The 17,649-nt window shown below is 44.3% G+C and overlaps 1 protein-coding gene across 3 annotated transcripts in view; it reads left to right on the plus strand.

The window, feature by feature from the left end:
* The window catches only part of LOC148014791 (vacuolar protein sorting-associated protein 26B-like), a 136,331-nt gene that overhangs the window by 30,231 nt on the left and 88,451 nt on the right, over positions 1-17,649 (plus strand). For all 3 annotated transcript variants that reach the window (XR_015688484.1, XM_087666120.1, XM_087666121.1), the window contains one exon: positions 16,482-16,526. Coding sequence is in view for 2 of the 3 variants with exons in the window: in XM_087666120.1 (XP_087522246.1) it covers positions 16,482-16,526 (45 nt within the window). In the remaining variant the exon portion in view is untranslated. The remainder of the gene's footprint in view (positions 1-16,481; positions 16,527-17,649) is intronic.

The raw sequence follows: 17,649 nt of genomic DNA on the forward strand, positions 1-17,649 counted from the left end.
TCGAAGGGGGGGGGGGGGGGAAGGATGTTGAACGGGAGGGAGGAGACTGGTGTAGGGCGGGGGGGACTGGCATAGGCAGGGGGCGGGGAGGACTGGCGCGACGGTAGTTTGAACGGAGATGGGGGCAGCAACGATGTGATGGCGGGAACAGTTCTTCGATCGTTCTCGTGTTTTAGTTGTGTTTATACATTGTATGTTTTCTCAGTCGTAAAGCTATCATCTAATGCTATGATAAACTAATTGAGTAGGTACAAGGTGGTATATAGGCTGGGTACAATTCATATGTGTTCCAAGTATGGTGTGGAACTGCTCATGGAGCTTGGTCATCCTAAAATGTCCCGCATGGGTCTATCTAACATCAAGAGGCTGAATCGGCAGGGCAGGGCCCTCTGGTGGCGGCGTAGCCTTGTATCCTCGACATGTGCCTCCTGTGGGGGCGGGGGCCGGTTGGGCGTGGGCGCCGGGCTTTGCTTCTTGCCGTGGCTATGGCTAGGGTGGTCCCTCGCAGCCGGGAGGTTAGTGGGGCTGGTGGGGGCTCAGGGGTGGGGATGTTAGTTGGCTCTCACAGAGAGAGAGAGAGAGAGAGAGAGAGAGAGAGAGAGAGAGAGAGATCCTTTTACGAAAGAAAGAGAGAGAGAGAGAGAGAGAGAGAGAGATCTATTAACGTCTCTAGAAGGCTAGGATGGCCTATGAGACATAACCAATACAACTGGTATCATCATCTCTCATCAGAGAAGGAAAAAAAAAAGTCTATATCTACATGATAAACTGAAATGATAAATGAAAAATAAGGAAAGAGTATAGAGTATCTTCCTCTCAGTCTATGGAATCCACCAAAACTTTGCTAGCTATCTCTGACCGAGTCAGCGTGGTAATCTTCGTGTGTAGTAAGCAATTGTGGTGCAAATGTGTCGCATATAAACATGCCTACGTGGTCGAGGAGGTATCCTAGGGGGTTGTGCTTTGCTTAATATCGGAGCTCTGTCTACTGTGATGCCACTTGATGATGTCCCTTGATGGTGCCTATCAATAGGAGATGTAGTGTTTAAGGTGGTAGTGGCCGGGGGGTTAGCTATATTGAAAAAGTTTGTGACTACTTTTTGGAGGGGTGGACGTGGCTACGATTGGCTCCAATCCCGTAACAATGCTACTCTGTACTGGTGGAGATCCAATAAGAAAAGATGAGAGCGAGAGAGAGAGAGAGAGAGAGAGAGAGAGAGAGAGAGAGAGAGAGAGTACAGCCGAAATGACGCGATGGCGGATCTAGCTCCCTCGTGACCTGGCGACGTGCCTCCTGCCCTGCGCGCTGTGGGAGATCTCCCCTCGGACCTGCGTGGAGCTCGTTCTGCCCTAACATTCACGTCAAGCCTTCCCTCGACATCTCGCTTGCTGAGCCTACTGAAGGGACGAGCCGTTAGTCGCCTGATAGTCGCTTGGACCTCGCCTTCAGACAATCTTCTGCTGCGCCACGTTGCAGACGCCCATCGATTTCGAACGCCCTGCTGGTCTATGGTTCACCTGATCGAGCTCCTCTTGATCTGCATAGGCGCCACGTTGCAGGAAACCCTAATCTTGATCATCAACGAAAGGAACCATCATTTCAGCTCGATGAACCAAATTCTGATCCTGCCCATTTCCTACTGTACTCTGTGCACTCTATGTGACTTTGCAGGCAGTCGTGTTGCTGCAGCCCTGCTGTAACCTGGATTTGCAGTTGTGCAGAATCTGCACAGAGAGAGAGAGAGAGAGAGAGAGAGAGAGAGAGAGAGAGAGAGAGAGAGAGGCCTGCGTGTCTCTGCTCTTCAATCGGCCTCTGACCGGCATACGTACTGATACAAGATGGCGGGCTTGGATCTGGATTTTATAGACCGAACGGTGGCAGCTCCTGGTCCGGATTCTGATACGGAGGAACCAGAGGATATGGTTCCGTGCACAGAGGAGATGCTGCCTGCTTCTGACCTCCAGCCTGCGGGCAAATGTACTAAGCATACCTCAGCTAACACAATGGATCATCAGGATCGTTCCTATGCTCAGGTTGCTTCGGATTCTGTGGACTCTCAGGATGTTGACTGGGAGCATTTGCTGGAATTTGCCAACACTCTACTTGGCGATTACGTTCAACATAATCAGGAAGTCTTTTCCGACTCTGCAACGGAAGATGTTCTCGAAACCACTGTGGACCTGAAACATGTCTTGCGCTCCTTTTCAGTTTTTTATGAACGTGCGGTGATACTCTTCTTCACTGGTCGGATCCCACTTCTTTCACGTATTCGCCAGTGGCTGCAAAGTTTGCTACAAGGGGAATGTGTTGAAGAGATTTTTATTGGGCCTCGGGGGTTTTTTGAAGTGCTGTTGAAATCTGAGACGCACCGTGCTGCTCTCCTATCTAAACTGCCATTGTTCGTTGATCGCCGTCTGGTCCATGTTGTGCCATGGCGCCCAATGGCAGATTTTCAGCGCCTGCTGCAACGTGAATGCCCTGTGTGGGTTGAAGTGGAAAATTGTCCGGCTGTTTATTGGCCACTGTTAAAGGATGCCATGGCCGCTGTGGGCACTGTTTTGGTCCCCCCAAGCCTTAGGGCCATGAATCGCAACCGTCTGTGCATGTTATGGGACACTGCTCGGAAAAGGCCTGCGTGGTTACGTATCAATTGCTCTGGCATGCATCCTTTACATTTTCGTTTGAAATGGGGCAACTTTGCAGGACATTGCTTTTTGTGTGGAAAATTGGGGCATTTCATGGCCAAATGCCCAGAGAAGCACCACACTTCAGATGCTGAGCATGTTGCGCTGCCTATGGAAGACATGGTGTGTGATGCTCCGTCACAGGATGCCACCCAGCCACCTCAAGTCTTAGACAAAGGGAAACAACAGGTCTCGGGTTTGGATTCCCGTGGCTATGACTGGGTGGATGTACGCACGAAAAAAGGCAACAAGCTTGTTGCTGGCATGGTGGATACTGTGCCTACTGCCTCACCAAATCCCATGCGTACGTATATGCGCAGGAAAGAAATATTGTCTTCAGAGCACTCTGCTCTTGCTATGGTTTCTTCTGCTCCCTGTCAACAGCCACCTAGGAGAGCGTATTTGGATGGTCCAAAGGGTCCACCTGCTAAGCTGGCTTTTGATACTAAAGGTAACGTCATTACCCCATGGGATCGTCGTTATCCCCGTCCCAACTCCAAGTCAGTGGATATGCCATCTACCTCCAAAGCTGGTCGTCAAAACTCTTTTGCTGTGTTAGCCGACTTTTTGGATGACGGAGTCCTGGACATTCTCGCAGAAAAGGTCGAATCGAGGCAAGCTGTGCCTCGTACCTGATTTTCTTTGGAATACACATGAAGATCGCCACGTGGAATGTGTGAGGGATTTGCTCTCGCCACAAACAACATGCCCTGTGGACTGTTTTGCATGAGAATCAGTGGGATGTCCTGTGTGCTGTTGAGCACAAGAGTCATGGTGAAGCAGGAAAAGTTGTGGATTGCCATGGCTTTCGTTTGTTCTATGCAGGGACACATGCCAGGCAGTATTCTGGGGTGCTTATGATTGTACATGAAAAATATCAGCCAGTTCTTATTAAGAATGATGTACATGGCCGTTTTGTGGTCATTGAAGTTTTATTCGAAGGAGAGATCTTATGGTTACTTGGCCTCTATGCTCCGAATGATCCTTTAGCTCGCCGGGAGCTTTGACATACTCTGCAGACTTCCTTGTCTCTTGGCAGACGGGGTTTTTTGATGGGAGATTTCAATATGTGTGTTGATTCTTCACAGTCCACATCAGAGCATTCGGTAATGGATGCGCCAGAATGTCGTATATGGCAGGACTTGGCTCTTACTGTTCTTCAGCAAGATCTCTGGTCCTGGCTGCACCCTTCTTCTACGGGGTTTACTTTCCATTCTGCCCAATATGCTACAACATGGTCGCGATTAGACCGCATTTACATCATGCAGAATGATGATTTCCTTCCTGAGATGCTCGAAATGAAAGTGTTGCAACAATATGCCTTGTCGGACCATTTCCCTCTCCAGCTTGAGCTCCTTGCACAACCCATTGCACCTTTCAAGCAATTTTTGGATAGACTCCCTTTGCGTTTTAACTCGTCTTATTTGAAGCATGCAATCTTTCAGGGCTATATGCAGCAATTGATTGATCGATTCCTATTGGATTTCTCATCTTAGGGCACTGCTTCGTTTGAAAGATTGCTCTCTAATGTGTAGCGGGTTGCTCAGCAGTATGGGATTCATCATGCCTCTCTTTCTCGGCGGCGTCGGCAAGCAGCGAAGGATCTCCTGGCGTTGGTTCATTCTTTGCTGGTGGACACTCCAGATGATGTATTTCTGCAGTCACTGGCAATGCGTCTGGCTGATCTTAGTAAAGAGTTTCAGTTAAAATCTTATTAGCAGGTCAAATTGCAACATCTGACAGAGACTTTGCAAGATAGTGCTTGTCAGACTCATAAGTTCTTTCGAGCTCTCCATGCCTCTCCTGCTCGCGAGAATATGACTAGACTCCAGGATGCAGAGGGGCAAATGGTCCTTGATCCGCAGACTATTGTGGATATGTGTAGGAATTATTTCCTCGACCTTCTTGGTTCCACTTCTCCTCCTTCAGGCCAAACTGCTCATGCTTGTTCAGTTTTTTATGATCTGGTCCGCAATCAGGTTCCGCAGGAAATGCAATCTACTCTGGAGGCAGATATTTGTGAGGAGGAGGTTATGGACGTTCTGTTACACTTGCCCAAGGATAAAAGTCCTGGCTGGGATGGTCTCACCAATGAGTTCTTTGAGTTTTTTGCCACCCAGCTCGTGAAACCATTGACGGCTTTGTTTCAGCAGGTGTGGGAAATGGGGATCATGCCGTCCTCATGGAAAGAAGGTCTTATTAAACTGCTTCCAAAAGTTCCTTCGCCGTCCATGTTGAAACAGTGGTGTCCAATTTCTTCGATGGGTTCTATGTATAAAATCTTTTCCAAAGTAATGGTGAACCGGCTCCATAAGCATCTTCCTGCCATTGTGCATCCTCTCCAATATGGTTCCATTAAGGGCAGAAACATTTTGCACAATGTATTAAATGCGCAACTGGCGATTGATTATGCAAGGCATTCTAATCAGCAGGTCGTACTGGTTCAATTGGACCTGGAAAAGGCTTTTGATTATCTGGACTGGTCTTTCATTGCAGAACTTATGTCTACCATGGGCTTTGGTGCTCGGATGTCTTGTATGATCTACACTATCAGTGATGCAGCGTCTTCGCGCGTCATGCTGAATGGAGGCGTTACCAAGCCAATTGTCCTTGCCCGCTCTGTCAGACAGGGGTGCCCTTTGAGTCCCCTCTTCTTTGCCCTTGCGACTCATCTAGTTCTTTCGATTTTATCTCACATGGCAGCTTCTTCTTAGTTGGCTGGATTGTTGCTTCCCTCTGGACAGCACTTCATTAGTCAATCCTTGGCTGATGACAGCTTTATGATTCTACGTGCGGACAAGGATAACCTTCGCAAAGCATTAGATGTTTGGGCTCTCTTTGGTCAGGCTTCCGGTCTTTGCATCAACGCTTTGAAATCAGCCCTTCTCAGCTGCATGGAGTCGGATTTGCAATCATTGGACCGGCAGGGAGTGGTTCTTCCCCGTGGTTCCATTGCCAGGAATCTTGGGTACCCTTTGGGTGTTGATGTTCCCCCAAAGCAGCTACTACAGTGGATTTCACAGAAACTGGCGGCTAAGTTTATGTATTGGAAGTCTCAGGCCTGGCCCTTCCCTGTTCGCCTCAAAGTAGCCCAGACAATTATGTTGCCAATGCTCACATATTTCTTGCCATTGCTGCCCTGGACTACTACTACACTGAATGCTCTTACTCAGTCTATTCGTTTCATGTTATGGAAGAAGGATTCTTTGCATGCAGGCATTTCTTGGATTTCTTGGTCGCATGCGTGCACCCCCAAACGCATGGGTGGAGGGGCTATTTTAGATGCCCAAACTCATATGCTGGCGCTCCGTTGGTCTCTTTTTCGCGCCATGTGCTCGGATCATCATCCATGGGTCGTTATAGCCCGTTATTTTATTGAGAATCACGGGCTTCTGCATGGTAACACTCAAATCCGGGGTTCTTGGTGGCATGTTCTTAATGCCGATTCTCGCTTCGCCAGTTCTTCTTCATCTCTGCTTGCCCATTTGGTGTGTTCATGGAGACAGGTCCTCCGGAAGGTGCAGTGGCATCCAGCGGAGGATCGCTTAGCTACTAATTCTTTTCAATCGGAACTGTTGGCAGTCTCGCGGTTAATTTCGTGGGAAGGTAAACATGAGCTTCGACCAAAATTCAACCGCATGGCACGTTTGGGCTTAACTTCGGTAGCGGATGCCACCTTTGCCGGTCGCAATGTGTTGATATCGTTTCGTACCGTCAAGAGGCTTTTCAGGATCCCGCGTGGATACAAGTATTTATGGGAATAGCCTTTGATGGTGCTCCAGAGCAGACAACCCTTTCCTGCCCTTGCTACGGATCGTCCCTGGCAGGACTGGGACTTTGCAGGCTGGCTCAATTTAGAAAAGGCTTCAGCTAACCAGATGTATCATCTTCTGATTAAAGATCATCAATGGCTGGTTACTAAAGCTAATACTCTATGGGGATTGCATAAATCCAGGTCATGGTGGAGGGTAACGGTGATGGAGTGCTGGTTGAACAAGACACCCTTCAAATATAAGGTCTTTCTTTGGAGGGTGATGATTGGTGGTCTTCCGCTTGCTTCAGCCCTTTCCAAACGTCGAATCTCCAACGGCACCTGTTTCTTTTGTACCACCACTGTGGAATCTGCCCGTCATTGTTTTATTTCTTGCCCCATCTCTCAGAAAATCTGGTCATTCTTGTCGGCCGTCTGGCGAGTGGTGGTTGGTTTCTTGCTATGCCCGTTTGATTGGGTTTTTGGGCGGCCCAAATATCCCACACCCACACAGCCTCACATGAAGATTTTGTTTCACTTTCTTCGATATTGGGGCTGTTGGCATAACTGGACCATTCGGAATGCTTTTCTTTTTGATTCCGCCTTTAATGTTCAGCGGCATATTGCGCGGCTTAAAAGTCTCTTGTATTGGCAGATAGATCTTCTTCGGCACTCTGACATCCTCCCTCGGGAGGACTTACGTCCCTGGCATATGGCAATTTCCTCTGTGTCTTTGCCATGACTTTGTAACTCTTTGGTTGTCTGGTTCTTGTAGAGAGTTAGTGTGTACACATGATGGGGTAGAGCCATCGTGTATCTTGTAATCATGCAAACTTGTACCTTTTTTCGTAATTAATCCAATTACCTTTTACGAAAAAAGAGAGAGAGAGAGAGAGAGAGAGCTAAGGAGGTCTTCTAACGAAGGTTGGAAGGCCAAACCGTACATATATCCCTTGGAGTCTTGCAGAGGTGCTATGGGGATTGGAAACTCAATAACAACTTAGCTACTTCATTAAACCAAGCAACAATTGACCCACAATTTGCAAAGGACTCCTAATAATTGTTACACTCCCAATCTTACTCTCGACAGTCCCAAACATGATTGAATGGAAAAGGAAGGAAAACTGTCTTCTGATTTAAGGTTTTCAAGTCACAATGGTATTAGATTGCCCATGACCATTACACGAAAAAATGCTCACTTATTAAAAGGAAAAAGGTTATTCATGGGGTTAGGATAAAGAGAGCTATGTATAGTTTATGTATGATGAATTGTTGAAGCATGTAGGGAATAAGGTTGTGATGTTTAGAACTACATCTTCTTTTGTGAAGTATTCAAAGGACATTTTTTTGGGTTGTCAAATTTGTCTTTTATTGACTGTTTGAGAAATATAGTCTTCCTAGCTAGTTGACTCTTATTATGATTGTTGTGTTGAAAAGGAATGTTTTCCTAGTCGATAGGCTGATTTCCTTGGTTGTGTATATGCACAAAATTTCTTGTGCCCTCATGGGCGGATTTTTGGTTATGCACTAAATCTCCCCCAAGGTTAGTGGTAGGAGCTCTTCACCAAGAGTCTGGTTTGACCATGTTGCTGGAGGCTAGGACTAGCAGCAAATGCGAGAGGTCTCTTCGTAGGGAGGATATTAGTTAGGCTAAGAGGTGACAAGGGTGCCAAAGGGGGACTCTGGCCGTAAATCCCTTGGGTCTATTGAGTACCAGCCTAACTATTACAAGCCTAGGATAGACTTCTTGGAAGGCCCTGATACTAGATAAGGGCGGATCGGTGGATTGTGTGCCTGAGATTTGGACATGAGTCCTAGATTAAGAGATAGAATTTCAGGGTGGCATCACATCTTGGAGAAGGTGCATGATGAATACATTGTTTTGTAACCGCTTTCAAAAAATTGTTTGACATTGTCTTTGTGTTTGTGACTATAAATTACGTGAATGAACAAGTATTTAGTTGATAATTAAGGGAGCTAACACCCTTGAGGAAAGTGGGAGGGCGAGATCTCGATGGGTTTGTCCTATGGATGGGTGGTCTCAGTGAGTCGAGAGATTTCCTTCAAGGTGTCAGATTTAGGAAGTGGCCGAATGCGTGACTACCTAGTGTACTGTCTTTAGACCCCGATCAATATCATTTTAGAAGATTGGTATCGAGACTATACCCCATAGATAGAGGGGTTGACACGTATCGCTCCCTCTTGTTTCTCACTCACTATGAACCAAGTGCAGGATTGATCTACTTTGGTTTGAGTTGACTTGCGAATGCAGTGGCTCAAGGATTGATGCTAGTTTAACTGATAGGTGACCTTAGCTTTGAATTAGAAACTTGGATTCAAGTGGGACCTTATGGGTTATGGCTGGAACCTTCCGTTGCAGAGTGGACTCGAGAGAGCCTAGGTGACAAACCCTGCGTTATTCTCAAGAGTACCGGGCGGCATCACTAAGGATACTCTCTTGATAGGCCACTAAAGTTGTGCCAGTGAGGGGTCCTCAATCAGGCACGTTGCAGTCATGGCAAAGGAATAGAGGAGATTGCCATTTGCTAAGGGCCTAAATCATGCCCGACCAAGATATTAGCATGTTGTAGAGTTGACATTGGAGAATTCCTTAAGCTTCGCAACATGACACTGAATGCCCAAGGCATCATAAAAAATGAATGCATTGCGAGTGACCCAAATATGCAAAATGACCAGTAGCCATGTGGGATGCACAAATAGGTAGGTGACAATTGTAGATAAGTTGCCTTAGCAATAGGATGTTTGAATAGTGATGGCAACGATTTGAGATCTTTACGAATTGAGGTATCTGCCGATAGGGGTACAAACAATTGTGAACCTAAAGAAGGAAAGTGGGGGCAAACTGATTCATGATGATGGAAAGGTTTGGATGAAGGGATGCACTCACTATACTCTTATGTACAAAGGATTGGGGGTGCATTTGACCTACTACAAAAATAAGCCATTTAGTTCAGGTAATTTAGCATTTTGTCCTCTTGGGGCCAATTTAAAGAGTCTTAATTATGATCCAAGTAAAACCCTAATTTAGTGTCTCAACAATGGTCTCTCTTTGGCATTGGCATTGAAGGGGTGAGTGCGCAATGGAGTGCAAGATCAAGGCGTTAGCTGAAGAGCAGAGCTGAGTTGAGAGTTAGAGGAAGTGAATGCAGAGATAGGTGTATCGTTTGTGATGGTACACAAAGAATAAAAGAATGTATTTATATGTTAGGATACCCGTAAGTCTATTTACACGGAGACGAAGGGACTTTACACCCAACAACCTCCCACTTAAAGGCCTGAAGTGGTACCGTTAAGCTAACCAACTTCCACTAAACAAAGGCAATGCTCATGCTGAGCCTTTGCAAGACATTTAGTGAGAACATTTGCAGGGTTATCTTGGGTTTTGACCTTAGTCAGTGTGACAAGACCATCATCCAAGACCTATCAAATAAAGTGATACCGAACATCTATGTGTTTGGTACGTGCATGGAACATGACATTCTTAGCCAGATATGTTGCACTCTGGCTATCGCAACCAAGCACTAGAGTACGTGAAGAAAGACCAAAATCCTTGACTAGACGGCCAAGCCAAATAGCTTCCTTAGAAGCTTCGGTGGTTGTTCGGTGTTTGAAATATATTCAGCTTATGTAGTACTCAGTGCCACAATTTTGTGTAATCTTGAACACCAAGAGATAGCCCTACCAGCCAAAGTAAAAACATACCCACTGGTAGATTTCCTAGTGTCAAGATCTCCTGCCATGTCTAAATCACAAAATCCCTGCAACTCTAGTGTACCCTTTTCATAGCATATACACTTTTCTTGTGTACCTTTCAAGTATCGGAAGATACATTTCAGTGCTTCCCAATGTGGCTTGCCAGGGTTAGACATGCAATGTAAGGGCGAGTTGCAACTATGGCATACATCAAAGATCCACAAGCTGATGCATAAGGTATACCCTTCATGGCACTAGCAGCTACATCATCCTTAGGGCAATCAGATTTGCTAAGCTTTGTATGTGGCGGTAAAGGCACACCAAGAGGCTTAGCATCAGCCATATTAAACCTGGCAAGTACTTTGCTGATGTACTTGTCCTGTGAGAGAAACAACAAACGCTGCCCTCTGTCTCTTTTAATGCGCATGCCCAAAATGTGTTCAGCTGCCCCCAAATCTTTCATAGAGAAGGCTGAACTCAGCTGCCTTTTAAGAGCATTCAAAGTACTCTTATGCTGTCCTCCAATCAGCATGTCATCCACACATAAAACCAGCACAATAAGGCTGCCATCATCAGCCTTTTTAGTGTATAAGCAGTGATTTGCATGACTGTGTTTAATTCCATGGCTGAGCATAAAGGTATCAAATTTTTTGTACCATTGTCTAGGGGCTTGTTTCAGCCCATATAAGCTGCATTTCAGCTTACAAACCAAATGCTCTTTTCTTGGAATAGCAAATCCTTTTGGCTGCTTCATGTACAGCTCTTCATCCAAGTCACCATGAAGAAAAGCAGTCTCCACATCCATCTGATCCAACTCTAAATCCAAGGATGCAATGAGAGCAAACAAAACACGGAGTGTAGTCATCTTCACCACTGGTGAAAAGACCTCGTGGAAGTCTATGCCTTCCTTTGTGTATAGCCCTTAGCAACAAGTTGTGCCTTGTACTTGGGCTTCCCATCAATACATTTCACTTTGTAAACCCATTTATTAGGAATAGCTTTCCTATCCTTGGGCAAAGGTACAAGCTCCCATGTGTTATTTGCATATAGAGACTTCATCTCTTCTTGCATAGCAAGCTCCCACTTTCTCTTGTTTTCACATGATTGTGTCTCTTTAAATGTCAGAGGCTCACCCTTATTAGTCAACAAAATGCAATCCAAAGATGGCTGAGACCTCTGTGGCTACCTTCTGACACATGTAGACCTTCTTACCCAATGATCTATATTATCAGGTATTGGGCCTACATCCTGAGGAATGTGCACACCATCACTAGGTGACTGATTTTCAGCATTTTCTTGCTGCTGTAATCTGTTTTCAGCATGTTCTTCTTGCTGTCCTATTTCATCCTGTGCATCTGTTTGCTGTCCATGATCTTCTGGCTGTAGCACAATAGATTGCTGCTCATTTTCAGCATCAAAAGGAACAGAATTTTCAGCTAATGGCTGCTGAATGGCTGGCTGTTCATGCTGAAATTTGACCTTCTTTTTGTCAAGATCACCATGTGTAGCATTTTTCAGCAACTTTGCCTCATTAAATACTACATCTCGGCTGCGTACTATCTTCTTGCCTTGAGGAAGTCAAACTCTATAACCCCTCTCTCCCTCATCTCCATATCCCATGAAGATGCCCTTGATGGTTTCATATCTAGTTTGGTCCTCTGTTCTACAGGTACATGCACAAAGGCATCACAGCCAAAGGCATGTAAATGGTCATATAAAGTAGGTTTGCCAGACCAAACCTCTTTAGGAATGCCATCTTCCAATGTACGATTGGGAGAGCGATTACATAAATGAACTGTAGTTTTAAGAGCCTCTCCCCATAACTGCTGCGGGAGATTAGCTCTGGACAGCATGCATCTGACTCTCTCACAAAGTGTGCGGTTAAATCTTTCAGCCACGCCATTTGATGCAGGATTATAAGGGACTGTCTACTCCCTCTTAATGCCATGCATCTCACAAAACTTGTTAAATTCTTTTGAGACATACTCACCCCTATTATCTGTTCTTATGGCTTTCAACTTAAACCCTTTTTGTGTGGAAACAAAAGCATGAAACTTTTTATAGAATCCAACACTTCCTTTTTGCTCTTAAGTATATACACCCATGACCTTCTATTGAAATCATCAATGAAAGTAATAAAGTACTGTGCATCCCCATACGAATTAACAGGCATAGTGCACACATTAGAGTGTACTAAGTCAAGAGCATTAGACTTCTTAACGACACCAAAGTAATAAGGATACTTCACTTGTTTTCCATATAAGTAATCATTACAAAATTCAAGACGAGAGCCTTTTACATCAAATATCCCTAAAGAGGAGAGAACCTGAAGGCCTTTCTGACTCATATGACCAAGTCTTTTGTGCCAAAGCTCCATCTGTGAATGGACTTCAACCATAGCCAAGAACTTGCTAGATAATGCTTTACAATGCAAGTAATATAAAGTCCCCCTTTTGTTGCCTTTAACAATCAGCATAGGTCCCTTATGGACCTTCCAAGATCCACCACCAAAGGTAGTAAAATACCCTTTATTATCAAGCTGCCCAACTGATAGTAGACTCTTCTTTATGCCAGGTACAAATCTGACATCCTGCAAAATCAGCTCTTGGCCATTTTCAAGAGCCAAGTGAATGGTGCCAACACCCTCTATCTCACATGCATAGTTATTACCCAAGTAAACCTTGCCTAGACAACCTGCAGTGTATTCAAAAAATGACTCCAAAGAGGGAGTAACATGAAAAGAGGCACCGCTGTCCACTATCCATGATTGTGATAGCCCATCATGAGTTGAAAGTAAGGCATCAATTACCTCCTTTTTGATGATGTACATATCACCTGTTGTTGCCATAATATTTGCATCATTACATGAGGCTACAACAAGTATCTCTTCAGTGTCAGGAAGCTTTTCAATGGCCACACTAGATGCAACATTTGCCTTTGCAACTTCTTTTGAGGAAGAGCTGTCATAATCTTTCTTATCATCATTCTTTTTCTTACCTTGCTGTTTCTTTCTTTCTTGCTATTTCTTGAAGTATTGGCAATCGGGCTTTTTATGCCCTTTACGCCCACACTGATAGCATGTGACATCCTACTGTTTGTCCTTGCTTTTGCTTTTGCTTTTACCTTTACTGGTTGCATTACCCCTCCTTTCAGACCTGCCTCTCACATGGTAAGCTGAGCCACTGCTTTCACCACCAGACTTTCTTCAGATTTCTTCTTTAAGGATTGAACTTCTTACACCATCATAAGTCAAAGCAAGATTGTTGCTAAGTGACACAACCAAAGATTCCCAGCTACTAGGCAAAGTCATCAATAAGAAAATAGCTTTCAATTTATCATCGAAAGCCGCCAAACCAGAGTCTTGCAATTGACTCAAAACCCTTGTGAAAGCACTCAAATGCTCAGATGCTGGCTTAGACTCATCCAACTCCATGTTCACAAGTTTACGCATAAGATGCACTTGATTCACATGAGTTGTATTTTCATAAGTATCCTTAAGCTTTTTCCATATAGCATAACTTGTATTAAAATGCTTGATGTCTGTAAGTACATTGTCAAACATTACCATCTTAATGTATGCAATGGCCTTCTTATTAAGTCTAGCCCATTCCACATCTGTCATAGCTGCAGGCTTAGTCTCCAAGAGAGCATCTTCACAGTCCTTGAGAAACAAAATGCCTTGCATCCTATCCTTCCACAAGTCAAAGCGAGTGCCATCAAACCTCTTGATTTCAAAGAGGGATTTAGTGTCACTGCTACTAGAAGCATTTGCAGCCATTTTTCAGCAATAAACCAGAAATTCAATGCTGAAATTTATGACAATAAAAAATGAGCTTAATATTCAGCTGATTACAGCCCAATTTTTCAGCAAATAATAGCAAGATTCAGTCCAAGTACATGTACAGCAGTAGAACGAATGACTTTCAGTAGTATGACTGCAATTTCAGCATACATTAAATGCAAACATCACTGTCAGATAATTCCCACTTCAGCAATATCACCAAAAATATATTTGCACCAATCCCAGAGCTGCAAATGATCACTAAGACTGCTGCAACATGAATAAATAGCAATACATCAACTCAATGGGAGCTGTCCAACATGTGTATTGCATATGGATGTGCTTGTATCATCTTTTGATACCCAAAACACAAAGAAATCTCTGCAATTTCTCCAAAATTGCACAAGCGGGATATAAGAAATGCTCAAATCACTCTGCTTATAACCACAAGATTGCTTCAGAAATAATCCGAAAGTGCATTTCACGCATTAACTTTGCCAAAATCCACAGATTTCAGCAAAAGCCCGAAAATTTCATTGACTGATCTGCCCCGATTGCATTAATACATGTTCTCGAAAGCATAAAACGGACAAAATTAGCAAAATTTCACAAATTTTGCAAAAGCCCCAAATTTCTCGGGTCCAATTGTGCACCAATGTTAGCCAATTTGACTCAGTTGAACAAAATTTCACCAATACAGCAAAAGCCTCAAATTTTATGGGTCCAATATTGAGAAATTTCACTCGAATGAGCAAAATTTCAGTAAATTTGGCGAAATCCCCAATTGAAATGCGCACAATGTTTGCAATTTCTGACGCAGATGCCTCAATTTTGCATGAGTAGCACTCAATCTGAAAAGCCCCAAGTTTTTGGGCATAAATATGCACAAATCTGAACTTTGTGCTTGCGGGCGTGAACCCTTGTCGAGCCAAGGGGAAATTCCAAGAGAATTTTGAAGAAGAGAAAAAATGAATTTGTGGCCCAAAAAAGATGGCGTGACGAGGTCCGTTGACTTGCCAGTCAACGACCTGTCCTTCGACTCGTCAGTCACGCAGGCTGTAGGTTGTGCCCATTGGCAGTCGCAGGTTGCGTGTGCCCGTCTCAGTAGTCGCAGGTTACACCCGTAGGTTGACCAGTCAGTCTCGCGTGACGCAGGAACCCCCGTCGACAGCTGCCTGTTTGACTCTGGTTGCATGCTCGTTGGCGCCTGCTGCTGGTCCCGCTAAAGTGCCTGCTGGTCTTCTAGTCGACCTGGTAGCTTTTACTGCTTAACTCCGTCTGGTCGTCCGCTGGTGCACTGCAAGTCGTGGTCGCTGATCTGCAAGGTTGCACTGGATACGAAGTCCACTGCTGCTGCCTCACGCCTGTCACCCATTGTCTACTAGGACTGCCTTGTCACCTGCTGTTGACTGTCTTCAGCATGACCTGCTTGTGAGCTACCTGCATTGTTAGCTGCCTTGGTCTCGGGAAACGTTCAAGACCTTGAGCTTTGATACCAGTTTGAAGGGGTGAGTGCACAATGGAGTGCGAGATCAAGGTGTTAGCTGAAGAGCAGAGCTGAGCTGAGAGTTAGAGGAAGTGAACGCAGAGATAGGTGTACCATTTGTGATGGTACACAAAGAATAAAAGAATGTATTTATATGTTAGGGTACATTAAGGGTGTGTTCACACCCGTAAGTCTATTTACACGGAGATGAAGGGACTTTACACCCAATAGGCATTGCTTTAAGAGTAAAACCCTAATTATGGGCTAGTTTAAAGAGTCTTAATTATGGGCTAAGTAAAACCATAATTTAGTGGCTCAACAATGGGCGTCTCTTGGGCACTGGTATCACCTTAGAGTAACTAGCACCCTTAGTGTTGAGCATTAGGTAGAAGTTCCTGTATTGGAGCATGATGAGAATTTCTCTAGCAAGGAGTGATGGTGGCCAATCAGGTTCTAATTTCCACCGTGTGGTACATCACTTCTTGTTGGGCCTTTTCCAAGTCATTCGTCTGCCAGGGAAGCGCTGCAATAGGAATTTTATTTGTCAGGTGGAGATGGAAGCTCAGACAGGGCTGAAGTAGCTTGGAAGGCCATCATTTAACCCAGATCAAAAGGTGTGGTGGTGGTTGTAGACCTAGAGTGTTGTTGGTGAAGTTCATTGTGAGAGGTCCTCTTCTAGGTGAGCAGCTGCGTAAGAAGTTAATTTATAGAGGCTAGATTCGATCACTCTTGCATTTGACACTGTTGGTATCTCACCAAATAGCACACAAACTCACACTTTTACACATTGTTTGAACTTTACTCTCTGCTTTACCTTTAGTCACTTTTTGGCTGTGCTGCATAGTAAAACTCTTCTGATATTGTTCAATGGTAGCTGATGGTATCTTGATATACATGTGTAATTGTGTAGTTTTCTTTTTTGTTTATCAAATGGGTGGCATTGATGGATGCAGGTCAGTAAGTAACAAAATAATGGATGATAGGCGGGAGATTCTATACTTGTGAAAACATTACCTGCATGATTCCTCTTTTATTATGCTTGACAATCTTTTATTTTCCTGCAGAGTTGTCTTTAGAAAGAGGTCATGTATACGACTTCACATCTTTGGGTACGTTCATTGAAAATTTGTGGCCGTTTAATTGTTATCAACACGTTTTGCACATTTGTGCCTTTAAACTTTTATTTACATGTTTTGCACATTAAAGGAACTAAAACATCACCGACCCTGACATGCAACTTTAGGACATTCTGATAATTCAGAATTCTTGCTATATGATAAAACTGGTTCTTTAGGCTACATGCCTGTGGTATGACATGTTTTATTGTGAAAGGATATGAATCTGTATTGTGTTCAACTGAACCATTTGTTATCAGTTTAGTAAAGTGTAAAGGGGACAAGACAAACATACACCTGATTGGAGTAATTGTTACATACATTTGTGAATGCATTTGAGATTATTTTTCCATGTAAGTATGTGACAAAGCAATGAGCTCATAAGATTCTTCATGGGTTTGGGCGACAGTGGCTCATCCTAAACAGGGCCAAGTCCTCTAGAAGGTTTGTCCACCTTTTCTCTCAGTTCTTGGGCATCCAGTTCTTTGTTCCTGTTTATAGGTGACCACACATGTACGTCAGTATTTTTGAACCTAGTTCACAGACTCAGAGCCTCTGACATCATCTGGCATTCATTCTCTTTTTGCGGTTCACTCACCCTTTGCACCTTTGTTTCTCAGATGAGTACACATCTGTATTATATCCTATTTCGAAACTCTGTCTCTCTTCTCTCAGTCTAAAATATGGATACTCACTATACTGGAAGGGTGGTAATTGTCCAGTTGATGCTCCGAGAACCAGTAGGACTTGCCATGGTAGCTTGTCTTCACTCATGGATTGGCTACATTGATGTCAGGGATGGTCTTGAATAGAGCCTCCATTAGCGTGGGGGGTGCTGCAAGCTCTGGTTTGATGATCACATCTGGCACTGAGAGTTTACTCTGAATCATCCTAGAGATTATAAGGATTTGTGGCCTATATAGGTACTGCATACATCATAGTTGGAGTGACTAACGAATCAAGAAGTTATCCTTTTGTGTGAGGCTCTTGAAAATGGGCTAGGTGACAGTGCTCTGTGGAAATGGTCTATGTTTTTTCGCATGTTGATTGTAGAGGCTTTATTCTCACAATTATGCTTCTCTCTGCTTGTCATTGTGAGAATCTTAAGGGGTGTCCT

Source organism: Lygodium microphyllum, chromosome 24 (genome assembly GCF_053477565.2).
Source record: "Lygodium microphyllum isolate KBCC chromosome 24, Lygodium_microphyllum_v1.1.10, whole genome shotgun sequence".
NCBI classification, from domain to species: domain Eukaryota; kingdom Viridiplantae; phylum Streptophyta; class Polypodiopsida; order Schizaeales; family Lygodiaceae; genus Lygodium; species Lygodium microphyllum.